Source organism: Danio rerio, chromosome 23 (genome assembly GCF_052040795.2).
Source record: "Danio rerio strain M-AB ecotype USA chromosome 23, GRCz13ab, whole genome shotgun sequence".
In the NCBI taxonomy this organism is placed as follows: domain Eukaryota; kingdom Metazoa; phylum Chordata; class Actinopteri; order Cypriniformes; family Danionidae; genus Danio; species Danio rerio.
The window spans coordinates 5,198,401-5,212,531 of NC_141043.1; the positions used below are offsets into that span (position 1 = coordinate 5,198,401).

At 36.1% G+C, this 14,131-nt stretch overlaps 1 protein-coding gene across 3 annotated transcripts in view; it reads left to right on the forward strand.

Annotated features, from left to right (window-relative positions):
* kcna10a (potassium voltage-gated channel, shaker-related subfamily, member 10a) overlaps positions 1-13,913 on the forward strand; it is a 32,394-nt gene extending 18,481 nt beyond the window's left edge. Inside the window, exons 2-3 of one of the 3 annotated variants that reach the window (XM_087306449.1) lie at positions 7,623-7,744; positions 11,345-13,913. In XM_087306449.1, coding sequence (XP_087162575.1) covers positions 11,438-13,144 — 1,707 coding nt within the window. In that variant the 5' untranslated portion in view covers positions 7,623-7,744; positions 11,345-11,437 and the 3' untranslated portion in view covers positions 13,145-13,913. Of the gene's footprint in view, positions 1-273; positions 345-7,622; positions 7,745-11,344 lie in introns of those variants that run through there. The other 2 variants (XM_087306450.1, XM_087306448.1) reach the window with 2 other exon arrangements.
* The last annotated feature ends 218 nt before the right edge of the window (positions 13,914-14,131 follow it).

Here is a 14,131-nt window from a genome sequence, read left to right on the forward strand (position 1 = left end):
TGGTTACAGCACTGCTTTGTGGATCTCTTCATCCTAAAAATCTGATTGTGTGGTTTGTGATGACAAATGCGTCCGTGTCTTGCATTTGTGATCGTGTGTACAGTATGGGTGTGTTTCTTTGCGCAAGTGTGTGTGTTTATTTATGTGCAAACGAATGCCTCTGTGAGTTTGTGTTTGTGTGTCTGCATGTGTGTGCGTAGCTGTTTGCGTAGTGTCATCTCTAGTTTCTCTCCAGCATAAGGTTACCCAATGCTGACTTTAAGAGATTAAGCCACTCTGAACCCAAATGTAGAACAAGCAACAGGCAGAAACAGCAGCTGGTAGGAGACCCTCTCTCATGAGAGGTAGGCCTGTGTATGTGTGGATGCGTGTGTGGGGCTGATGAGTATTAGGCAACATCTGCTCAGGCATCCTGCTGCGTGTTTTCTGGCAGGAATGTCGTGAATGCTCATTAGGAGAGGTCTGCTTGGAATAATTTCAGTTTGTGAGTGAAATAAGTGCTGTTGTAAGTTTTGAATTGTAGATTGACAGTTAATTTTTAGATTTATTTAGTGGCTTGAATGCATTTTTTTAATATAATTATTATTATATTTCACCAACAAAAAGAAAATTCTGTCTTCATTTAATCTCCCTTCACTTGTTCTAAACCTTGAAAACTTCTGTTGAACACAAAATAACATATTGGTATCAATTTATTTTTACACATTTTGTTGAATTTACGTTACATTGCATCTACATGCCAACTAATTCTCATTAGACAGGTTGGGGTGGGTGTAAGTTGACATGTACTTGCAAAGTTTCTTATAGTCAGTTAAATGTCTGGTGATGGAGCAGTATCAACAGATATTAAGCAGACAGTCTACTAATACTCTAATGAGAAGTAATTGGCATGTAGTTGCACTGCAACTTTTAGTCAACAAAATGTACAATAGGGACCATCAAAATAAAGTGTTACCAATTAGTTTCAATAATGCTGCTTGTTGGCACATACTGACTTCCATAGTGTTTTATTCAAAGTCATTTGGTGCGAGCAACCAGCATTTTTCAAAAAATATTTTTTGTGTTCAGTAACAAGAAAACTAGATGAAGGAGAGTAAATAATCATAAACATTTTGATTTTGAGTATTGTGAATTGTACCTTTACATGGTTATAAACAAAATAAAATACTTGTTTGTTACTTCATTTTAGAATATAAAATAAAACAGAACCAAAACTGTTCATTATTATTATTATTATTATTATTATTATTATTATTATTATTATTAGTTTTATAATAATAATAATAATAATAATAATAATAATAATAAAAATAATAATTATTATTATTATAGGTTTGAAATGAGCATTTGCATAAAAATATTTTTATATTATTTTTATATTTATTAATTTTTTTATTGTACATTTCTGTAGAAAACAAAAAATCATCATGTTCTGCTGCTTTAAAAATTGTGTTTTTAGTCCTTATAAATTTCTTAAGTTGTACATTAAAACCAATATTGTGTAGTTATTTCCAGTTTAAAGTTTAAAGTTTAATCCAATGTGTTACTTGCAGTTTCTTACGATTTGTGGAATTTGTAAAACAGTTCCTGTTTAAAATAAAACTACATTTTTGCTCCCCAAAATTTCTTAATTGTCAACTAATCACAATAGATATAAAACTCTATTAAACGTATTAATTATTTCATATTGATTTATCTATCATTTATATAAAAAAGAAAATGCAAAGTACTTTGTGACTTTTTTTATGTATATCTGTGTACAATTTACATATAATAAATACCTGTTGCTCAATATGTACACTGCAAACTCCAAAAAGTTAAGGTAACTCAAAGCATTTGGGGAAACCGATTGCAACAAACTATTTAAGTTCAAATCCTAATCCTAATGAGTACTGTGAATTTAATCTATTTGAGTTGAAGCAATTTGAGCACAGTAAAACCCAACACATGAAGAGAACTCTCTCTGAGAGAAATCAACTAAGTACTGTAAAGCTCAATAAGTTAAGGCAACTCAAACCCTTTGAGGAAACCCATTGCTACAAACCATTTGAGTTAAACTAATCCAGTTGAGTACTGTGAACTTACTCCATTTAAGTTGGTGATGAGGTATTTAATGCTTTTTACGTATTTTTGCTTTTTAAATCTTTTTAAATGAGTAGAATTAACTTTCAGTAAATTTTGAGCTAACTACATTTTAACTATATATAACTTTATACATTTGATAAAATTGACTGTTGGGTTTTATAGTATACAGTTGAAGTCAGAATTATTAGCCCCCCTTTGAATTATTATTATTTTTTTTTATATGTATTTCTCAAATAATGTTCAACAGAGCACGGAATTTTTCACAGCATGTCTGATAATATTTTTTTCTTCTGGAGAAAGTCTTATTTGTTTTATTTCGGCTAGAATAAAAGCAGTTTTTAATTTTTTAAACACCATTTTAAGGTCAAAATTATTAGCCCCTTTAAGCCATATTTGTTTTCAATAGTCTACAGAACAAACCATCGTTATAGAATAACTTTCCTAATTACCCTAACCTGCCTAGTTAACCTAATTAACCTAGTTAAGCCTTTAAATGTCACTTTAAGCTGTATAGAAGTGTCTTGAAAAATATCTACTACAATATTATTTACTGTCATCATGGCAAAGATAAAAAGTGAGTTATTAAAACTATTATGTTTAGAAATGTGTTGAAAAAATTTTATCTCTTCGTTAAACAGAAATTGGGAAAAAAATTAACGGGGCTAAAAATTCAGGGCGGCTAATAATTCACTTAATTCAATAATTAACTTCAACAGTATATAACTATAATTTTCTTTTCGGCTTAGTCTCTTTATTAATGTGGGTTGAAAAAATAGCTTAAGGGGGCTAATAATTTTGACCTTAAATTTTAAATTTTTGTTTTTTAATTAAAAACAGATTTTATTCTAGCTGAAATAAGACAAATAAGACTTTATCCAGCAGAAAAAAATATTATCACACATACTGTGAAAATTTCCTTGCTCTTTAAAACATTGTTTGGGAAATATAAAAAAATGACTCATATATATGACTAAAGTGTATATAGACTAATATTCAAATTACAGAATATAACATCTTTAATTTATTTCATAACGTTCACATTAAATGAAACAGTAGTCACTTATCTCACTAGCATTTCCTCTTTTTACGTCTTTGTTTTTATTTTTATTCATCTTTATTTAATTTGTGTGCTTTGTTTGTTCCTGTACGTTGCTGTTTTTTCCCACATTCACACATGTTGTAATTTGTTTCCTTGCATAATGACAGTCTCTCTCTCTCTCTCTCTCTCTCTCTCTCTTTCTCTCTTAATGTCTCCGTGACGCACATGTTCTCTGTTTTCTGGTCAGTGGCAGTTGAGCAGGATGACTCATTTTTGGCGTCTTTAATTAAACATCTGTCTGTGCCTCTAAATCACACTCCCGCTTGACATTTAGCTTAATAATATACCACAGATCGAAATCACTGACACATGTGCATGCATAAAATACATTTATTTTATTAGTGTACAAATGAATATTCTTGAATCTTTTATTAGAAGTAGCAGTAGTAGTACTAGAAGTAGTAGTAGTAGTAGTTGTAGTAAAGCTCTCTGCTAACTAATCTTTGAACTGGGTTTAAATAAATGAAAGTTTAAAGTGAATTTCCAAGTGAAAATAGGTAAACAGTGATGCAATATTGGATGAAAAATTGGATAAAAGATCTCTGAATTCTGGCTTTTAGACTAAACTGAAGACTGAAACTGAAGAAGTTGGCACCTGTTTTATTCCCATTTTATTGTCCATCAGGCAAAAAAGACACATTTTGAAAGACACAATTCATTCATTCGTTCGTTCATTCGTTCGTCCATTCATTCATTCGTTCATTCATTCATTCATTCATTCATTCATCCATTCTCCTTCGGCTTAGGCCCTACCCTTCAGGCACAGGACATCAACATGACGTCATATTGACATTGTCCCCCAACGTACTTCAACATACCACAACGTCATGGGGACGTTGGATTTTGTTTGGTCCAATGTACAACATAAAATCAACCAAATATCAATGTCTAATCATGTTACACCTTGAAGTTGTGTGGACGTTACCACTATGACATCTATCAGATGTTGGGTTTTGGTCACTTTCCAACACACCCTAAAATCAACCAAATATTGCTTTTGGACATCAAAGTATCTTTGTCCGTAGACGCTGGCTACAGTGAATTTTAATCACCTGACATGATGAACTAAATCTAGCATAATATTAACGATCTTGTGTGCCTGCTGGGTAATTTATTAGGGGTCGCCACAGCAGAATGAACCACCCAGAACAACACTATAAGTAGAAGAACAATTTTCACAGTTACAAAAGGAATGCAAGTGACATATTGAATATCAGGCCCATATACAGGGGTTGTTTTGGTGGTTCGAAAGACCCACTCCCCTACAGACAAAGTCCAGAATTTGGCTCATATATGAGCTCATTTGTCCCATTTTTGGCAGTATGCCATCATAAATTAAGAAAATAACCGATAGAAGAAGGCTTTAGGACAAATTTAAATATAATTTATTATTAAAATGATAATAATGATGATGGTAATGATGGACCCTTCATGCACTCAACGACCGCAGGTTTGCTCACGTAGCAGAAGGGGCGGAGCTATTGGTCGCACATGTTGGATAACTTTATTTATTTTGGATTCAGAAAGCAAAATTCTCCTACGAAAATGATCACAGCGCCTCCCGATGTTGAATGCGGATCTACTCACGGCAGGTTTTATTTGATTATTTGGTCGTTTATTTCACTGATTTGGCGACCGTCAAACATCATCAGGGAAACGGTTTGAATTTCCGCTTAGTAAAAATACATTAGTGTGCCATTTGGGACGACACTACATATATATATATACAGGGCCGGAGTGGGACTCTTTTTTTTAGCTCTGGGGTTTCAAGCTTTAGACCGGCCCACGTCAGTCGAAGACTGACAATATTAAAATAACGTCATTTCCAATTCAGTTTCAAATGACACTAACACGTCTTTTTCAAGGACACAGCTGCTTTAGAACTTCAAATGTTTTTCATAAATTTGAGAACATTAAATCTTTATAGATATCCAGTCCTTTGTAACATACGTCACACACACACACACACACACACACACACACACACAAAATGTATTCCTACATAAGTAACCCAAACAGTATTTTATGTCTTAACACTGAAAAAACACATATTTTACCATGGTGAGGTTGGAACTCGGGTCGGCTGCGTCTATGCGTAACGTGCTAATCACTAGACCACGATGGCACTGTTAAGCATTGCAATGTTATCTGCTCCTATTGATGTCTACTCTTTTTTTACCCTACTCTTTTTTTTTCTCCCCATTTTAGATTTCTGATCAAGTTATGTTAACATTAAAAGTTAAGATTTATTAATGTAGTAAATCATCTGATTTTCATTGAGCAGGTGTAATATTCATTAATTTTAATTAATATTCACTAAGGTGCCGCTGTTTGGGGTGGAATGGGGTGCAGCCCGTAGGTTAATGATTATCATCAATATCCTGCGGGCTGCATTTAGCTCACGCGGTTGCGATAAAATAAATAAAAAGAGCGGAGCTGCGGCAAAATAACGATTAAAAAGAGCAAGGTTATGGTCAAATAAACAAATAAATAAAAAAAGTGCAACTGCTGAGAGTGCAAGCAGCTAGGAGCACCGGCCCTCGCGGCCAAAAAAACGGACCGGCCCACCGAGAATTCTCCCGGTTCTCCCGATTAGCCAATCCGGGCCTATGTGTGTATATATATATATATATATATATATATATATATATATATATATATATATATATATATATATATATATATATATATATATACATACTATCTTGTTGAGTGTGTAATTGCATAAGTACATGTGCCATTTAGGATGCAGCTTGGGTCTCTAGTACTTTATACATCTCTGTTCATTTGTGCTTATTTTTTTACTGAAAGTGAGTAACACTCACTTACATATCGATCTAAACGTTGCTTCTAGTAAAGTGGACGGTGTCTGGATGTTTGTAATCGGTATATATTGATTCAACGGTATTTTCAGCCATTATATCAGGTAACTGAATCTCAGTCTTCTTTATATTGTGTGTGCCTGATGCTGCGTTCACACCAGACGCGGAACGCGCGTCAAGCGCGAGTGATTTACATGTTAAGTCAATGCAAATGCGCGAATAGACATCCTGCGACGCGATACGCGCGAATGAAGCAAATTGCTTGAATTAAGAATTGAGCGTTTTGCGCGTTTGACGTGCTTAACGAGCGTTTCGCGCAAAATCTCTCGAATTCGAAAATCTGAACTTCAGCGTACATTTGCGCCGCGTTAACTAATCAGAAGCTGCCTCTTGTGAAGGCGTGATTGTGATGTAGAACCTGTTGACAACAGTTCATCAAACTCAGCTTGGCTCAGTCAGAAGCACCGCTGAAAGCCTCCGTCATCCAGGTTAAGTTTCTGGAGGAGTTTATGAGCTCACAGAGCTGGATGCACCTCTGAAAGGATGTAGTGGACTCAGACACGACCCTAAACGTATCGACGCTGTTTTTCAGTCTTCATAAAGCACATAAACATGGTTATTTTCTTCATAAAATCCATGTTTGCCCTTTAGCTATGAAGCTAGAGTCTTCGGGCAGACAGAAGCCCTGCCCATCACGCGAATTGGCGTCTGTTCTGAAGTGAATTTGACACGCGAATGAAGCGGGGTTTGACGCGCGAATGAAGCGAGTAAACTCAAATGTTCACACGGCTATTTACGTGCGAATAGCGCGATTTATCTACTCGTTCCGCGTCTGGTGTGAACACAGCATGAGAGTGAACACGTAAGTTCCTGGTTGTAGTTCATAGAATGACCACTGATGTCACTAAAAACAAACGTTTCTGAACTCTACGCATCAACTCTTGAAGTTATTGTAATGCGTTACCAAAATTTAAGTTGAGGTTATCAGGTTTAAAAGCAGAGGCAAATGCTGGCTCTTTTACTAATGACTTGTAGAGCAGTTTGGCTGAAGCACTGCAGCATTTCCTCTGAACTCAATGCAGGTCAGTGGAATAGTAAGTGAATTAGATGAGGGGCGATTGTTTTCCCCACAGTCTTGGCCTTTACCGGGCCTGCAGTTTCTCTTTCTCTCTCTGCTTCATTCTCTCTGCTACTATCTCTCGACTTCTCTTTCAGCGGCTCTCCTGTTCGTGCAGGCCAGGACTCTGGTGTCAAGTGTTTGACAGGGGTTGCGCTTTAGCTGAGGTGATGTCCGGCCGACTGTCATGTCAGAGGTGTGTCAGCAAAGAAACAGAATCGTCTGTGTCACATTAAGAAGTGCAGGGAAGCGGTCCAAACATCTGCTCAGATGCAACATTCTTGAGTTTGGAACAGCAGGAGGAACGGGGAATACAGAGTAGCTTTGCAATCATTAAAATTAAGAATGTTTTTAAGTAAGGTATAAATTCAACACAGGCTCATTGTGAAAATGTATACATTTCTGGAGAGTGCAAATGATGTAGCCAGAGCTATGTATGGCTGAATTTCGTCTTTAAAACAAATGCTACAATGGTTTCTGTTTCCTTTCACGCTACCAGCTGACCGCTTACCTCTGTGTGGACAGCTTTTCTACTGTTGCCAGTTTGCTCAGTAGCTCGCCATGTATGTCAGTGGACGACGACGGGGTTCGAGTTTGGCAAAGAACGGTTCCAGAAAGCAGGTAAATCAAAAACAAAAGGCAAAAAATTAAATAAACAAGTAAATACTAGGGTGAGAATGTGGCAATTGTTGCTTTTGAAAACACCATAGAGTTTAGGGAGGGTGGTGGGGGTAATCGGTTAGTCAGTGAGTCGACAGTGGCCTCTGGTGAATTTACGCAAGAACAGCAGACGTGAATGCCGAAATTTGAGATCTGAAAAAGTGCACACAGCGACCTTTGGTGGATTCACAAAAACTGCAAAAAAAAAAACTGCAAAAAAAAAACAAATGAGTAAGGTGAAGCTGCAGGCCCGGAGACCCAGCTGCAGGCTCAGACCTGCACGCTCAGACCTGCCAGACTTATCATTATCTCAGACAGTGCCACTTGCTGTTGGGTTGGGTGAAGCGCCAGCTGCACGCTCAGACTAGGACTTTCTAACAGGTAGCAACATCAGACACGTAAGCATTCCAGAAATCCATATAATAATGTGACTTACATCTTACTTAAGATGCTACAGCCATTTTTTTAGGACATAGAGATTCTCTGCAGTGGTTCATTTTCATGCACATTTTATGTCAAATCGTCATTAATGTAACATGCCTCAGCTATTGTGTTTTTGTACATATTTGTCTATTTTTATTTTACCTTAGATACGTAAAGATTTGTCACAGGTACTTACATTGTTACATGTACTTACTGTAGAGATGAAAGTGAATTATGTATACTTACATGCAACTAAACCTAAACCAAACCTAACCCTAGCCCTATGGAATGTACACGTTGTTCATTAAAATTCATTGGTGTTTAAATATACATTGCATTGTACATTGTGACAGACACACCATAAAATAGAGCATAATTAATTGTTATTCAAATACTGTGCATAAAAAGACTATATATATATATATATATATATATATATATATATATATATATATATATATATATATATATATATATATATACATACACATATATACATATATACATACACATATATACATATATACATATATATATATATATATATATATATATATATATATATACATATACATATATACACATACACATATATACATATATACATATATATATATATATATATATATATATATATATATATATATATATATATATATATACATATACACATATATATATATATATATATATATATATATATATATATATATATATATACACATATACATACACACACACACACACACACACACACACACACACACACACACACACACACACACACAGTTTAAGTCAATTATTAGCCCTCCTGGTTATTTTTTTTTTCCCAATTTCCATTTAATGGAGATATAACAATACTAGCCACAATTTTGTTATTGGGAAAATACATTTTATATGCATAAATATGACTTTGACATGCTAAAATGACTTGATTTAGATTTTGTGGAATGTCCACATGCCTCCTCATTTATTTGACTGTTTGTGTATGTTGTGTAAGAGCTTGCTCAGTGAGCATGAGCACATGGGTCATGGTTTCATAGTGTTGTATTACGATTAGTTATTATTTCACATGACTTTTCAGAGCTCAAATGATTTACCAAATTTATCTCTATAACCACACTAAAAAAAATAAAAAAAATTCTTAGCCAAAAATGTGTCAAAAAAAGCCAAAATATAGCTGTATACTATACTTTTAATTTACCTAAACATTTCTTTAAAAAAACAGTTGACACCAGTTAACTACAAATACATGGGAAGTTAATATCCTAAATCCTGTTTAAATAAGGGTTAAAGCGAAAGCAACCGGTGCTGCTTACAAAAAGACCAATGTGGAGCTCCTGAAAGCAGCAAGACTGTGGGTGAATGAACATAACTTTGTCTAGTCCAGGGGTTTTCAAAGTGTGAGGCGCGTCTCCCCTGGGGGGCGCCAGAGCATGTCAGGGGAGGTGCGGGAAAAAATATTATATAATACAAATATAATTATTAAGTTAAATTATTATTTGTATTTTTTATTATATTTAAACGTTTTAATTAAACAAGGCTAAAAAAAATAATACGTAAAAAAATAAGAAAACCTTTTTTACCCAGAAGGCCATAGCTGTGAATTCACTTCTGTTTGGCAAGCCCGCCAATACTGGTATATACCTGCTAATACAATGGATCGGTTTCTGAGACCCCCCGATTCAAAGCCTTCAAGTTCAGGGCCTAAACCCAAAAGACGACGATATGATGATCAGTATTTGAGTTTAGGATTTACGTGGACAGGACCAGCTGATGAACCACGACCTTTATATGTGGTTTGTCAAGATATTTTGGCTAATGACAGCATGAGACCCGCTAAACTTCGACTGTTTTGACTGGGATGGACAGTTCTTGGATCTGTTCTATTCATATTGAACCATCATCCTAGTTTTAAAAACGTTATATTAAAATACTTATTACTCTGTAAATAATTGCACTTTCATGCAAATGATGATAAAAGTGAGTTAACAGTCTGACATCTGTCTGTGTCTTTATATATACTGTGTGTATATATATATATATATATATATATATATATATATATATATATATATATGTGTGTGTGTGTGTGTGTGTGTGTGTGTGTGTGTGTGTGTGTGTGTGTGCGTGTTTGGGAGGAGGGGGGAGCCAATGAATAAGTTGTGTCAAAAGGGAGGCCCACTGTCTTAGACTTTAAAAAACCCTGGTCAAGTATATTTGAAAGAGAACCGATTACATCAGTTGTGTTTCCTTACGGTTGTTTCAAGCAAGGAAACAGGAGAACGCAAGTGTTTTAATCAGTCGCGAGCATCCCCTCAGCTGTTGGTGTGAGTGAATATCCTCTAATTCAGTATTCAACTGGCTTTCTTTTGCCCACACCAACAAAGTTATATTTGTCAGTCATGCTGCTTACCCCGCTTTTAAGAAAACTACAATTTCAAAATAATTTTCAACCAGCCAAAGTGGCTAGTGGAGGTGGCTGTCTAACCCGCCACAGCTAAAATCTACCCACATTGCAATCTACCACAAGAAATGTCAGTATTAAAGTGTATTTTCTGTATTGTAATGTAAATTACTGAACAAACCTGGGTATTGAACTACAAGTGATTTTTCTAATTTGTGATAGTTTTTTTTCCTATATCATTTCTTATATAATATTTTAATTCAAAGTACTTAAATGTCCTCATATGATTTTTACATCTAAAGTTGCCACAGCGGAGATCAAGGACCTATTATACAATTATACATTAATAATACTGAAAAAAAAAAACATAATATTGATACTATTTATTTAGTGTAAAGAAGTAAAACATGATAGTCTGAAAAATGTTTAATGCTTTTTGCTTCCTCCATGGAATGCTAAATGTGCCCTCACTCTCACATTTGCACAGTAAAAAAAAAATCACAGGGAAAGTAAAAATAACACAGTGATGGTTGACATTTTTGGAAGTGTTGTGATGTTGACACCTCCCAAAATATGTCACCTTCACCAGCTGCTCTCCTCAATGTTACACTCAGACACAGCAACCAAAAAAAAAAAAAAAAAAACGATGTGCCACTCAAAACGGCATTCACTGCTCTAGTCTGGTTTCATTAGGCAATAACATCCTCTAACTGTTCTTCTCTGGGTTGCAGGTTCCACCACCTTGGATTATTCCCCAGCGTGTTGACCAGTGATTTTGTGCTGGTGAAGGCTGAATTTGGAGGTTGTGTGACATCTGGGGCCACATGACGGTCCAGGCTGGAAGGATAGAGGTGGCGCTAGTTGACTTTGAGACTATGGAGGGTACAGACATTGGTGTGGACAACTTCAATGACCCGGACTATCCCAACGAAATGACAACTTTAACTGTAGAAATGCCAGATTTTGGGCCTGGCACCACATACTGCAACTCTGCAAAAGTGTCGCCGTTTAAGACACCACAAAATTTGGATATACCACAATCACCCGTCCTCACCTCTCACGCAAGGGGAGGACGTGCCAGCTGTGCGAGTCTTATTTCCAACTGGAAGTTACTTGTGAACAGTGAAGGAACCCAAAGTGAATCGATCTTCAGTAGACTGACCAAAGATTGCTACGAGGACTTGTTTGTTGACAAGCGAGCTCTTGATGATGGTGATCAGAAGGTCATCATTAACATTGCTGGTCTTCGCTTTGAAACCCGGCTGAGGACCCTTGACCAGTTCCCGGACACTCTCCTGGGTGACCCTATGAAAAGAATGGGCTATTTTGACCCTATGAGAAATGAGTACTTCTTTGACCGCAATCGCCCAAGCTTCGATGGGATCCTTTACTACTATCAATCTGGGGGTAAGATCCGAAGGCCTGCGAATGTACCTTTAGATGTTTTTGCAGATGAGATCATTTTCTACGAGTTGGGACAAGATGCAATGGACCAGTTTCGAGAAGAGGAAGGCTTCATCAAAGATGTAGAGATCCCTTTGCCGTCCAATGAGTTCCACAGGCAGTTCTGGCTGCTGTTCGAATATCCCGAGAGCTCAAATGCAGCCCGAGGAGTTGCTCTAGTTTCCATATTTGTCATTGTCATCTCCATCATCATCTTCTGCATGGAGACTCTCCCGGAATTTCGAGAAGACCTGGAGATTTTTCCTACAGCAGTTTTGTCCTTCAATGAGACTTATCACTCTGGATCTCCTCTCCCAAGCTCCACTCCAAAAACCATCAGCAGCACCTTCTCCGACCCCTTCTTTATCATTGAGACGGCCTGCATCATCTGGTTCTTCTTTGAGCTCTCAGTGCGTTTCCTGGTTTGTCCCAGCAAGCGGGAGTTTTTCAACAACATCATGAACATGATTGACATTGTCTCCATCGTTCCCTATTTCGTCACTTTAATAACCGAGATTGTGACCACCACCAACAAGTCCAACACGGGGCAGAACATGTCCCTGGCCATCCTGCGAATCATCAGGCTGGTGCGAGTCTTTAGGATCTTTAAGCTTTCCAGACACTCCAAGGGGCTACAGATTCTTGGCCAGACACTCAAGGCCAGCATGAGGGAACTGGGGCTGCTCATCTTCTTTCTCTTCATTGGTGTCATCCTCTTTTCCAGCGCCATCTATTTCGCAGAGGTGGACGATCCCAACACTCAGTTTGTTAGTATTCCTGATGGATTCTGGTGGGCTGTAGTGACCATGACCACTGTGGGTTATGGAGACATGTGTCCTATTACATTAGGTGGTAAGATTGTGGGCACTCTTTGTGCCATTGCAGGTGTTTTGACCATTGCCCTACCAGTGCCTGTGATAGTCTCCAATTTTAACTATTTTTACCATAGAGAGACCGAGCAGGAGGAGAAGCAGCCCATAGCTGAGTCAACTGAAAAAGCTTTAAAGTCAGGGAACAATACAAAACATGGAAGTAGTTCCTCTTTGAACAAGGTAAACGGGAACTGGCAGACTGAAAAAAAGTGTTAAAACTCACATTTAGCATACATGTTTCTTGAGGGCAATTCTCATCAAACTGGTCTAGGTCATATTTCAATCAAAAATCATGATATTTCACCCTAAAACCACTAGTTCAGTGTTATATATTTTGCTGACTTATGCATTTGTATTATCCCAAACGAGATCTAGAGAAATAAGCATTATTATCTAGTGAGTGTATGTGCTCTGTGACCATGTTAATTATGTCATACACTCTCGATTTCTGTTTTATTTTTAATGTATTTATACAAAACAGGGAAATACCAAAGTGGCTTTATTATGTTGTGTGTTTTATTTTTTTATTAGACTGCCCAGGGGTGCGTTTCCCAAACAGCCACATAACTCGTGGCTGAACTATCATAGTACCATGCATCGTTTGGCAAAGTAGTGATAAGTGTTTTACAAAACCGTAGTTGCTTTGTCGCAGATCTATCAAGTGAATCACATTAGTTGTAACATAAAACGTCTATAATGATGCTCTAAACAGGATGGAGTAATAACTTCTTTAGAGAAAAACCCCATACTTTTTTTGTGCAAATTATATTGTTTTAAAGGCACACGCCAAATCCAATTTTAGTTTTGATAAACATGCACTTGTTTTACATATTAATTTTAATGGCACATATAGAGTCTGTTTTTTTTTTACCAAGATTTGGTCCTATGTTTTTACCAAGTTAGAAAACATAAAATCCACTTAGCTAAAACTCTAATCTAATATATAAATCATATAAATTGTTAAGCTAATAGTTGTAATTTACAGGAGGCTATTTATTAAGACAATAAAAATCCTACTCGATAATAATAATAATAATAATAGTAATAATGACAATAATTAATATTTCTATCAATTTATTATGATTGTTATTATTATTATTACCTGAAACTGAACTGTAAAAATAGTTTGAAAGCAAATTAGAATTAAGAGAAATTACTTTAATGTTTTTTTAACATTCAGTCATCCAAGTTTAAATGTTGGAA